Source organism: Microcebus murinus, chromosome X, assembly GCF_040939455.1.
Source record: "Microcebus murinus isolate Inina chromosome X, M.murinus_Inina_mat1.0, whole genome shotgun sequence".
NCBI lineage: Eukaryota > Metazoa > Chordata > Mammalia > Primates > Cheirogaleidae > Microcebus > Microcebus murinus.
This window is the reverse complement of record NC_134136.1, coordinates 31,099,276-31,111,051: the sequence shown is the minus strand read 5'-3', so window position 1 is coordinate 31,111,051 and position 11,776 is coordinate 31,099,276. Positions and strand designations below refer to the sequence as shown.

At 43.9% G+C, this 11,776-nt stretch overlaps 1 protein-coding gene across 1 annotated transcript; it reads right to left on the bottom strand.

The window, feature by feature from the left end:
- Positions 1-1,162: 1,162 nt before the first annotated feature.
- On the bottom strand, positions 1,163-10,566 carry LOC105868198 (nuclear RNA export factor 2-like). The gene is made up of 19 exons (XM_012758792.2): positions 10,510-10,566; positions 9,873-9,956; positions 9,657-9,761; positions 9,456-9,536; positions 9,259-9,328; positions 9,023-9,111; positions 8,810-8,917; positions 8,520-8,629; positions 7,309-7,345; positions 6,780-6,848; positions 6,642-6,697; positions 6,384-6,491; positions 6,205-6,263; positions 5,982-6,097; positions 5,828-5,870; positions 5,123-5,195; positions 4,445-4,627; positions 1,354-1,411; positions 1,163-1,207 (listed from the first exon to the last, which is right to left on the bottom strand). The coding sequence occupies exons 1-19, from the start codon at positions 10,558-10,560 to the stop codon at positions 1,163-1,165; spliced, it is 1,545 nt and encodes a 514-aa protein (XP_012614246.2). The 5' UTR covers positions 10,561-10,566.
- Between the last annotated feature and the right edge of the window lie 1,210 nt (positions 10,567-11,776).

Here is an 11,776-nt window from a genome sequence, read left to right as displayed (position 1 = left end):
TTGCTGTAGCCAGGACTTCCATCACTATGTTGAATAGAAGTAAAGATAGTGGGCAACCTTGTCTGGTTCCAGTTCTAAGTGGGAATGCTTTCAATTTTTCCCCATTCAGTATGATATTGGCTGTGGGTTTGTCATATATGGCTTGTATCATTTATAGGTAAGCCTCATCTATGCCTATTTTGTTGAGTGTTGCCTGCAATTTGGAACTGCTTATTGCCAGTTGTTGAGAGAGGTCCCACAGAGCTTCCCATAACGTGAGTTTCTGTGCTACTGTTGTTTGTTTAGAAATGAAAACAAGTGGTCAACCCCCTCAAGAACATGGGCATGGATCACCTGGTGTCAGCTCTCTGAGGAATGCGCTGGGCAGACAGGCTGACTCTCCCTCACCCTGCAGGTGCTAACATGAGACTCCTCAAACAGTGCACCTTCAGGAAGGGAGCAGGGTGAGATGGTGGATGGGAAGACAGATGGAAGCATGGTGAGAGCTGTGAAAAGGCTCATTTACACTCACTTGTGTACAAATCATAAAACTGATCACGGTATGGTCTTTGAAAATGTTCAAATGATGAAGAATGAGAAGCAAAATGTGAGTCCTCTCCTTCCTGCCTACCTGCCTTCCTTCCACAGCCCTCACTAGCCAGTAGGCATCCCTTGCAAAGCCCCTGTTGAGCCAGGTAACATGCCTATTTCTGCAGGCCTCCAGGGAGAGCGTCTGACAGAGTCCTGCTGTCTCCAAAGGCCAATCTCTGGAAGCAGTGCGTGTCCTTTCTCATCAGGATTCATTGGCAAACTGCCTATGAAGGCAAGCCTAATGTACCTGCTAAGGCCAGCCAGGGACGAATGGGGGTAAGGGTGGGGGTGGCAGGGCATTTCAGTCCTGGCCCCATGGGATCATGCTGGGGGCAGATGAAGAGCAATCCAGGACACACAACATACAACATGCAACATGACTTTTTAATAGGAAAACAAACAGTGATTGGGAGTGGGGAACATACACAGAACAACTGGCTCTTTGGGTGGTTATGTTACCTGGCCTACAAGTTAACTTTGGCCTCTTGGTCAGCCAGGACTAAAACCCCAGTCATGGTTGTGGCCTTAGGCTGGTGAAAAGAGAAGCAAAGGTGATGTAGATAAAGACAAAGATGTTATCCAAGGGCTCCTTTCAGGGGCTTTGTTTGCAGGCCTCCTCTGGGATCTTGTCCTCAATCTAGTGGAAGTAAAGGAAAGGATTTGGGATGTCAGAAGAGTCAAGCCTCCTCAGTTGCTTTCCCAGTTCACCCTGCCTCCACTTTTCTGGCATTCCTGAAGGCCCAGAAACACCCATTTTTTACCCACTTGATTCCTATATCTCACCTGAAGTGTAGCAAAGTCCTGATCAGCTTCGGTATAGTTCTGCTCGTCCTGAAGGCACCTGAGGCGGGGGAGAAGATCAAGAGACCTCCATTATTTTCCCAAGATAGGCATGCTTCCACAAAATGCCACTGCTAAAACTATGCTACTTTTTTGCTGGGACACATGTACCAGTATGAGCACTAGTGGAATGATGAAGAAAGACCTAGTGAAAACCAAAACATCTATCACTAACATTAGTGTACACTAGAATTCAAAGCAGAAAAATAAGAGTGTTCAAAAGAACAAGGGAATATAATACATATTGATTTTTAAAAAGATGTTCAAGAAAATAACAAATTCAAAAATAAAAAAAATTTCCAATCATTTTTTAAAATTATTATTATTATTTTTGTTTCAGCATATTACAGGGGTACAAATGTTTAGGTTACATGTATTGCCTTTGCACCACCTAAGTCAGAACTTCAAGCAAATCCATCCCCCAGACAGTGCACACCCATTAAGTGTGAATGTACTCATCCCCTCCGCCTCCCTCCTATCTGCCTAACACCCAATGAATGTTACTACTATATGTGCACATAAGTGTTGATCACTTAATACCAATTTGATGGGGAGTACATGTGGTGCCTGTTTTTCCATTGTTGGGATACTTCACTTAGTAGAATGGGCTCCAGCTCAACCCAGGATAATACAAGAGGTGCTAGATAACACTTCCAATCATTTTTAAATTGAGATATAAGACATATATTATAGTATTCACCATTTTAAGGTACACAATTCAGTAATTTTCTAGTATATTTACAAGATTGCACAACCATCACAATTAACTATTAAATAATTCCAAAACATCTTCATCACCTTCAAAGAAACAACTCTTTACCCCATTCCCCTCTTTGCCTAGACCCTGGTGACTATTAATCTGTTATCTGTCTGTATGGATTTGTTTATTTGGGGTATTTTATATAAATGGGCTCATACAATATGTAGTCTTTTGTGATTGGCTGCTTTCATTTAACATAAAATTTTTAAGGTTCATGCATATTATAGCATATGTTAAAAATTCATTCTATTTTATTTCTGAAATAATATGTCTATTATATTGATATATCACATTTAATTTTTCCATTCAAGACATTTGGGTAGTTTCTACTTTTTGGCTATTATGGACATTCATGTACAAGTTTTTGTGGGAACATGTTTTCATCTCTCTTGATGGAATTGCTGGGTCATGTAGTAATACCATGTTTAACACTTTTGAGGAATTGCCAAACTGTTTTCACATTGAATGCATCATTTTTCATTCTCACCAGCAATGTATGAGGGTTCCAATTTATCTATATCTTTGCCAAAATTTAAAAATTTTTTTAAATTGACACCTAATAATTATACATATTATGGGGCACATAGTAATATTTTGATGTATACATGGTGATCAGATCAGGGTAATAAGCATATCCATCATCTTAAACATTTACTGTTTCTTTGTATTGGGAACATTCAATGTCCTCCTTCTTGCTATCAGAAACTATACATTATTGTTAACTATAGTCATCCTACAGTGCTATAGGACACTAGAACTTATTCTTCCTCTCTAGTTGTAATTTTGTATCCTTTAATAAACCTCTCCCTATCCCCCCTTCCTCTTATCAATACTTGTTATTTTCACTGTTTAAAAATCATAGCCATACTGGTGTGTGTAAAGTGGTATCTCTGTGTAGTTTTGATTTGAATTTCCCAGATGATTAATGATGCTGAATATCTTTCCATGTACTTTTGGATATTTGTGTGTCTTTTTTGGGAAGAAGTGTCTATTTAGATCTTTGCTCATTTTAATTTGGGTTGTCTTTTTACGGCTGGATTCTAAGTTTTCTTTATATAATCTATATACAAGTCTCTTATTAGATATTTATGTCTCTTATGTAAATATTTTCTCTGATTTTGTGACTTATCTTTTTACTTTATTTAGAATATCTTTGATGCAAAACAAGTTTTAAATTTTGAAAAAGTTCACTTCATCTAATTTTGTGTATGTGTGTGTACTTTTGTTGTTATATGTCAGAAACCACTGCTTAATTCAAGGTAATAAATATTTATCCCTGTGTTTTCTTCTAAGATTTTCATAGTTTTAGTTACATAGTTTTAGCTCTAACTTTTAGGCTTTTGGCCCATTTTGATTATTTTTGCATGTGGTGTAAGATAGGGTACAAATTCATTCTTTAGTGAGTGGATGTCCAATTATCTCTGTACCAGTTGTTGAAAGGTTATTTCTTTCCTGGTTGAAAATTGACCATAAAAGTGTTTTTTTTTCTTTTTTTGACTCTCATTTTATTCCATTGATCTATATGTCTATTCTTAGGCGTGTGCCACCACTGTTGATTAATTACTATAGCTTTGTAGTAATATTGTTTGTAGTAACTTTGTAGTGGGTCCTCCAATATTGTTCTGCTTTTTCAAGATTATTTCTCTATTTTAGGTTCACTTTTTCATTTAAATCTTAGGATTAACTTGTAAATTTCTACAAAGAAAGCTAAGATTTTGCATTTGCATTGAATCTATATATAAATTTGGGGAGTAATGCCATCTTAACAATCTTAAGTCTTCCAATACAGGAATATGGGATATCTTTATTTAGGCCTTCTTTAATTTATTTCTACAATTGTAAGTTTCAAATTATATGTTTTACATTTTGTTTGTTAAATTTGTTCCTCAGTATGTTTTTTTGTGCAAACAAATGGAAGTGTTTTCTTAATTTTATTGTCTGATTGTTCATTTCTGGTATAGTAATACAATTGATTTTTGTGTATTAATTTTGTCCCCTGAAACAATGCAGAACTTGTTTATTAATTTTAATAGTTTTTTATTGGTTTCCTTAGGATTTTATATATACAAGATCATGTCATCTGATCTGAACATTACATTGTTTTAAAGTTAGTATAACTATAAACAATAAAATTAATATGTATATTTTACAAGCCTACTTTTCTTGGAAGCACAATATCCAAATAGTTATTTTTACAAATTAACTGAAAGCTTCCACTTTTTACTCCCTACTACTCCCAGCTAATGCTTATCCAGAGAGACTGCTGGCACTTACTTCTGAGACCCCGTGAGGTTCATCTCAGATTGAGTGGAGGAAGTCTGCACTATTTCCTTCTGTTCCTGAGAGAGGGTAGGCATGGAGCTGGAGGAGGGTGTGGGCACTGAGGTGGAGAAGGCGCTCTGGGTCTCTTTGGGGCTGGCATTTCTCACAATCAGTTCATCATTCACAATGTACATACTGGAGGAAAGATGGGCCCTCAGACAATCAGACAAATGGACAACCCTGCACTTCTAACAATGATCCTGTTTCCCCTGCCACTCACCAACCAGATGCTTTCCAAACCCTTATTCTGCCCATCTTCCAGATCCCTTGACTGGTAGACTTTACCCCTACCACATAGTTCACCCTTGGAGAGACCGTTTATCAATTTGCTTAAATTTGTAGATTTAACCCCAATGCATGTACCCTTTACAAAAGAAGGGGACCCTCATCCCCATTTTCAGAAAAGGACAAGTTAGTCACAAGGAAGTCTTCTAACTTGAAGATTACACAGCTAATTATTGAGGGTTGGGTTCAAGAATAGAATCTGGTATTTTCCTAATCTAGACTTCTCCTTGGATCTACCTGTTAGCTTTGCATGGTATTGAGAAGACCCTAAGACTATATTATCACATTTCTATACCACTGGCTCCAGGCTGGAATGCATGCTCCTACCCACAACACAGCACTTACCTGGAATCGCTGCCAGAAATCAAGATGAAGATCCGGGTGAAGGCACGAACACAACCCTGGGACTGTCCTTCCACTTCAACGACAACAATGATACCTCCTTAGAGTTGCAAATGCTTTACACGTGCACATGGGGTTCCCCACTCAAGATCTTACCTGATACTATTGTGACACCTTCAAGGGACCAGACTGGGACAATTTTTCACTTGGAGTCAGGAGAGGGTTCAGGGACTGAGAGGGCAACAATAGGAATAATAACCTCCCAGTAATAGAACCTCCTAACATGTGCCACATGCCTTGACAAACACAAGTTCACTTGACTCATTTTTTTACAGTTGCCCAAGAGATGAGCCTACCAGTCCCATTTTGCAAATGAGGAAACTGAGTGGTTAGGTAACAAATAGGCAGAAGCTCAAAGTTCTTAAAATAAGGACATGTGATGAGAGCGATCAAACTCCATTGCCCATGTCCCTAATGTCTGAGCTGTGCAGGGGCAGACAGGCACACATGTAGGTCAGGTCAGCAATGACGTTTGGGAGCAAATGAGAGGTGGGAGAAAACAAAAGGAATCTGAAAGGGAGCATAGAAGATAGGATGGGAGGGGAAGGGAGGAAAACAACTTAGAAGGCTGAGACAGATCTAGGAGGAGGCCCAGCCAGGGAAAGGGAGTAATAAGAGATCTGGGGAGGGGTCTCTGCAGACACTTACCTTCCTTGAACATTCCATTGACAGAAAAGCAAAGCATCTTTTCCTGAAAGGGAAGAAGAGTAAACTAGAGCTTTCATGATCCTCCTACCTACCTACCTATTTCCTACCTACTTTGACCTTCTGGGCTTGCCTGAGGGAGGAAGCAGGTACTCACCGTCTGGACACACAGGTCTACCACATAGGAGTTAAGGTCATGCTGAGTTTTGGGTAAAACACTGAGAGAGTCCACAATCTCATGTTTTGTGTGCTTTAGCATCTGAACCCGCATGTCTGTGTAGGAAAAGAGAAGCATTAGAGGTGCCACACCCTGACCCCTATACCCTATTATTGACTCCACATTCCCTTTCCCATGCTGTTCTCCCCTATCACACACTTACCAGGGTCCTTGACCTTCTTCATATTCCTGCTATCCTTGAAGTACTCGCACAAACCGCTTCTAAAAGAGAAAGAGGAACAGGAGGTGGTGGTCCAGCCAGTGCAAGTGTTTCCAGGAGCTGACCTGTGTCTGCTGGGGAGGCACACAGCCCTGGAGCAGAGTCTGAGCCGTGGTACTCACGAAGCTGGGTCCTTGAGGTTGAAGGGAATGGTCAGGGAGAAGCAGGCCTTCTCATGGTAAGCATCCAGGAGACTCTGTCGGTCTCCAGAGTCATAGATCAAGTAATACCTGTGGGGGAACAAGGGGGGACATGCTATATCTATGGTTTGGGCCTTAAAGGAGTCTTCAAAGCTCCCCTCAACTCATGAGCAGACATGTGCTCGAGGTGGCCTGTCTTGTCCCAGCCCTCCCCTGCCTCATGGTTCCAGGGGTACTGACTGAAGCAGGAATTGAAGTACCAGACTCTTCAAAGACTCAGATCCTTTATAGCTTTCCTGGAATGAAAAGACACCTTGAAACTATGTGGTTGGAAAAACCTCCTTTGAAACACCTCAAATCATCATTGTCCCTTCTCACCTTACAAGGTTTTATTATCTCAGGGGTTTCGGCATCAATTATAGTTAGAGATGTTAACTCCTGGCCATCCTGAGGAAGGGAAGAGGTAGTCAGCAGTGCAGACCAGGGAGGTAGAGCTGGATGAGCAAGGAGATGAATGGGTCCAGGGGGAACAAAGTCAGGTGTGAAATGGCCCTTGGAATTCTATTAGCAAGACAATAGTTGAAATATTCACCAGTGGGTCCTGGAAGCCTCTATTATTATATGCAACTATTGTGTGAATGAGCAATCTTGAGACAGAGAGAGAGAGAGAGAGAGAGAGAGAGAGTATGAGCATGTGTGTTTATGGTCACTTTTTGCCAGTGACAATAGTCATGCTTTTGTCAGGAGTTCATGCTCCATACTTGGCTAATAGTAAAATGTAAAAACCTAACCTAGGCAATTAGCAAAATGCTTGAGGGCAGGTACAGAGGTCATGTAGGTTAGTAAGAGGAGACAATGATGTCATGTAGGTTAGTAAGAGGAGACAATGATGACGGTAAGTACTTACCAGGCGTAACAATTCTGGGAAACGATCCCGCATGGCACTGTCCAAAACCAAAAATAGAATGAAGTGACTGACAGTTCAGAAGCAGCAAATTGAGCCAGACTCCAGGGATTCCTTGCCCTCCCTTCCTCTCTTTCCTTCCTCCGAATCCCCATAGAAGGCTCCGCAGGGAGCAGGGAATGGAGTGTCAGCTCTGCTACCTCACTGGGTGTCCACCACTCTGCTGGGTCTGGCTCTGGCCCTGGTCAACACTAGGTCATCCCCCAGAGATGGCCCAGGATGCTGGGGCAGGGAGGTGAGTGAGGCCAGGCTCAGGAGGCAGGCGGGGGAGGAGGGAGGGACAGGTGGCAGAAAGAGTATGAAGGTCAGAGAAGGAGATATGGGGGAGACATGGGAAAGCAGAGGCCAAGGAGAAAGAGAAAGCAATGCAGAGGGAAGGGAAAGATGCTCTCCCATGGTGGTGGGGGGTCAGGGAGGAAGAGAGAAAAGTGCTCCTCTGCGGCTGCCCTTTCCCTCACCTGACCCTGGCTGGCCGTGGGCACTGAGGCAGGAATGGGAACCACACACCCATTGGGCTGGGGCTTTGGTAACCTGTGTGAGCCCAGTCTGAGCTGGGCATGGGAAACGAGCAGCCACGGGGGCAGGAAACCTTCCCAAGAAGGAGTGAAGCATCAGGCTCCAGCTCAGCATGGGGTTGAGGGTCTGGGACCCCCTCTCAGGATCACCACATTTTGTCCTGATGGTCCCAGCCCAGCTGTGCCCATCTGAGCAAGGGAAGGAGGGCCCCTCTCAGAAGAGGGGGGGAAGGCCTATGTCAGCACGGAGGCAGGAAGGCCTGGCTTAGCATGGGGTCCAGGGCAGGAGGACCCTTCTCAGTCCACGGCCCCAGGATCTGGCCCAAGGCTGAACACCCTGGTCCTGGTGAGGCGAGGAGCCCTGCTTCCTGGCACACACTCATGGAGGGCGTCCTGGAGGAGGCTGGCTGCAGAGAGGTGGAAAACACACCCCCGAGCAGGGCAAAAGGGGAGCAGGTCAGGGAAGGAAAGGAGACCTGTGAGCAGAGCTGAGGGACACAGACAGAGAGGAGAGGGCAGGGCCTGTGATCCTCCCCGAGGGCCAAGGCTGCCTCTCCCTGCAGAAGGGCACTGTCAGGGGAAGCTCAGCCTCCCAGGGGGCAAAGGGGACCAGGAAGGGTGACAGAGGTTACCACTGACCTTATGTATGCGGACTGGCCTGGGAAGGTGCGGCACAAGGGGTTCCCTTCCAGCCACAGCTCTTCCAGCTTCAGCCCTTTGACCTTGCTCAACTCCCATGTTGACTTCAGCTGAGAAGTATGAGGGGAAAACCAGAAAAAGAGTCTCAGGGTAAGAGAGACATCTGGGACCCTGGACCCTCCGTCCCCTCCCTCACCCACAGGTACCTCTGCCTGCCTGTTGTCATCACCCTGATGTGCACTACCACCTACCCTCCTCCACCCAAATTTGTCCTAGTTCTCTCCTCTCACCTCGTTTTTGGAGAGGTTCAGGATCTTGACTTTGGGAGCCTTCTCTATAATGTGAGACAGGCCATCCAGCCGGTGCAGTTTGTTGTTGCGCAAGTTCAAGGACAATAACTTTTGGGGAAGAACAGTTAATTAGAGTGATGTTTACTTTCTAGGGCCTTGGAGACAAACCTGCCCTCCATCCAACCTCTTCCAGCCCTCTACCTAAGGCCTCACCTCAGGGAAATTCTTCTCAATGATCTGCAGGGTGGCAGCCATGCAGTTTCTTCGATTCAGGATTATGTCCATATCACGCCCCACCAAGTCTTCAGAAAAGGGAATCGAAAGGCTGAGTGGGGTTCGCCCGGACCAGCGGCAGCACCCACCCCTCCCCAAGTTGCCATCCCTGAGTCTCCCTCCCAGACAGACCTCTCTGCCCTCACCTGCCCTAGAGTCACTGCCGACAGCCATACCTGGGTCAAAGCGGAGCTTCTGGAGGTCAAGAGCTTGCTGGGAGACATCATATCGTTTGTTAATGGTCAGCTGTAAAGATAGAGGTGGAGAGTGGCTCTGAGGCTGTGCTGGCAGTGGTGATAGGGAAATTGGGGCCTGGGGCAAGAAGAGGTGAGTCCAGGAAGTGGGCATACAATGTGCCTTGAATCTGCATTACCTTTAGCTGCTCCATTTGTTCTGGTTTCAACTTATTTTGCATAGAGTAGGGTACAGCAGAAGGACTGACAAAGATAGATATCTGCAGGAAGGAGAGGCAGGGTAAGCTCCAGGACCTCTAATCCCACAGAAAATAAATGACCAGCCCCTGGCCTGTCCTCCTGCCCTGAGATCAGGTACAGGGAATGTTCTTAATACATACCTTTTGATTTTCGTCATTGAAAATTTTGTGTTTGACATCCTTCAATGCGGAGGCAGTATCAGCATCCTGGACAAAGAACCGGGCCCTATTTTTGACATAGTGGAACTACGGGGAGTGAAGGCCAGAGCAACACTGTCAGAGGCCAACAGTCCCTGCTGAGCCAGGCCTCTTCCCCTCCCCTGTGTCCACCCGTCTGGCTTCACCATCCACTCTTACATCAACTGGGGTGAAGGGGACACTGCAATGGCTCTGGATTGAGTTCATTAGCCATGTCTTGTCATATTTTACCCCATGAGGAATCTAAGGGTGAAAAGAAGAAAATAGGAGAGAAGAGAGACACCACGGAATTAAGCCTGCAGAACACACCCAGTTAGGTGTTTTTTTCTGATCTTCTACCTAGCCTTCATGGACTTCTAAAGAAAAGAAGGTTTTTTCCAGATATTATTGTCCTTTCTTTGTATTCCAGATTCATCCCCAACAAATAATGAAATTCAGATGCTCAAAATGATCTTCCTTTCACAAGGTTCCAGGAGAGTCCACTTATTAAAGGCCCAGACTGCCCTTCTGAGAAGGACTCCAGAGACTCAACATCCCCACACTCAGCTTGAGCCATGAGGCATCTGCTGGAGAGCTGCTCCATTTTCTTGGCAGTAGTTTCCACCTTTGCCTTTAGACAACGTCTCAGGTCTTCTTGCAGTCAGCCTGTTCCCTTTATATTCCTTCTCTGAACCTACCCTTATATGTTAACTCCCCATGTCCCTAGAAAAGTACCTATCACTTCTACATATGATCAGCACAACTCTTCTAGACCTGCCCCTCCTGCACATTCCCTATATTTTGTCAGGACACTCACTGTGATCTTGAACCAGCACCCCAGGGCTCCATCCTGCATATTCTTCTCCATTTCTCTCTCTGGAGTAATACTATCTTGGTATTCATTATGCCATTTCTTATGAATATTGTTGGGTTTTAAGGTAGATGAGTTGCTGTGGGGAAATGGATTGAACGATGTGTCCATAAATGTATAGAAATACACAGAAACGCTACAAAGTTTTCTATACACTCTCAACTCAGTGGTAACTAGATTTACAATTAGCATCATTCAACCATTATTCCAATTTTATCATTCTGCACTTTTTTGGTTAGAGAAGAAAAAGAAGACCACAGAGAGTGAAAGAGTTGCAGAGTCCCAAGGGCTGCTACATGCAACCAGGCTGCCTGGTTACTTACTGTCTTACTTGGGGGTCCTCGTGGACATCCCTTATCACCACGTTTTCATCATCCTCCTGAAGATGGGAAGGTGAATGCTCATTACCACCATGTTCATAATGAAGGTTCTCCTTGTCAAAATTTCCCTGGAAAGAATTCCCACCGTTCTCTTTTCCTTGAGGAGAGCTTCCACCATTACTGTCTTCTGAAAGTGATAACAAAAATACAAGTTTGAAGACACATCAGTCATCATATATCACATACCATGTCTTGGCCTAACCCTACTGTAAGGTAGGCAAAGTGCCAATCTGCCCTAATAGAGCAATCACACAAACCCCAGAAAGCAAACTCCTCTACCTGTCCAGATATGAGAGCCTTTTCTCATAGACAACATAACTAGTGAAGAAGTCTTAAGGGAGGAGGTAATTTTGTGGAACCATTTGGAAAATAGAGCAGGATTTATAAAGAACATAAGTGTGAATATTCATGGGTCAGGCTGGACATCAGCCATACGCCAGGAAGGCAGCCAAATCTTGCCTTCTCTTCTGCCTCTAATCTAACAACCTCACCCAAATCTGATAGGCAACTTCTCTCACACCTCCCCAAAGCAATCAGCCACCAAATTCATTTCATTAACATTCTTCGAGCTGTATTTTCTTTTCTAGTACAAGCTTTCATGACAGAATGGACTGATGCAACAGCCTGCTAAACTGTCTCCCTGCCTCCAGCCTTGCCCTCAACAATACTTTCTGAAATACCTAAAGTGTACTTTCTTTTTGCTCAGGCCAAAATGTCTTTCAGCTGAAGAAACATTGCTTCTAACATCCACTATTCTATAATAAGGGTCTGAATAATGAACTGAAATGGTAGGTGTCAACTACAATTTCCAAATGTTTAGAGAGTTTTCTATG

Bases quoted from the DNA above. Each gene is read 5' to 3' on its own strand.
- LOC105868198 (XM_012758792.2), bottom strand. From the start codon at position 10,560: ATGGAGAAGAATATGCAGGATGGAGCCCTGGGGTGCTGGTTCAAGATC. The intron at 9,112-9,258 runs GTATGGCTGTCG...CCTTTTCTGAAG, and splicing joins GAAGCTCCGCTTTGACCCAG to ACTTGGTGGGGCGTGATATG. The intron at 5,871-5,981 runs GTGAGTACCTGC...CTTCCCTTTCAG, and splicing joins TAGACCTGTGTGTCCAGACG to GAAAAGATGCTTTGCTTTTC.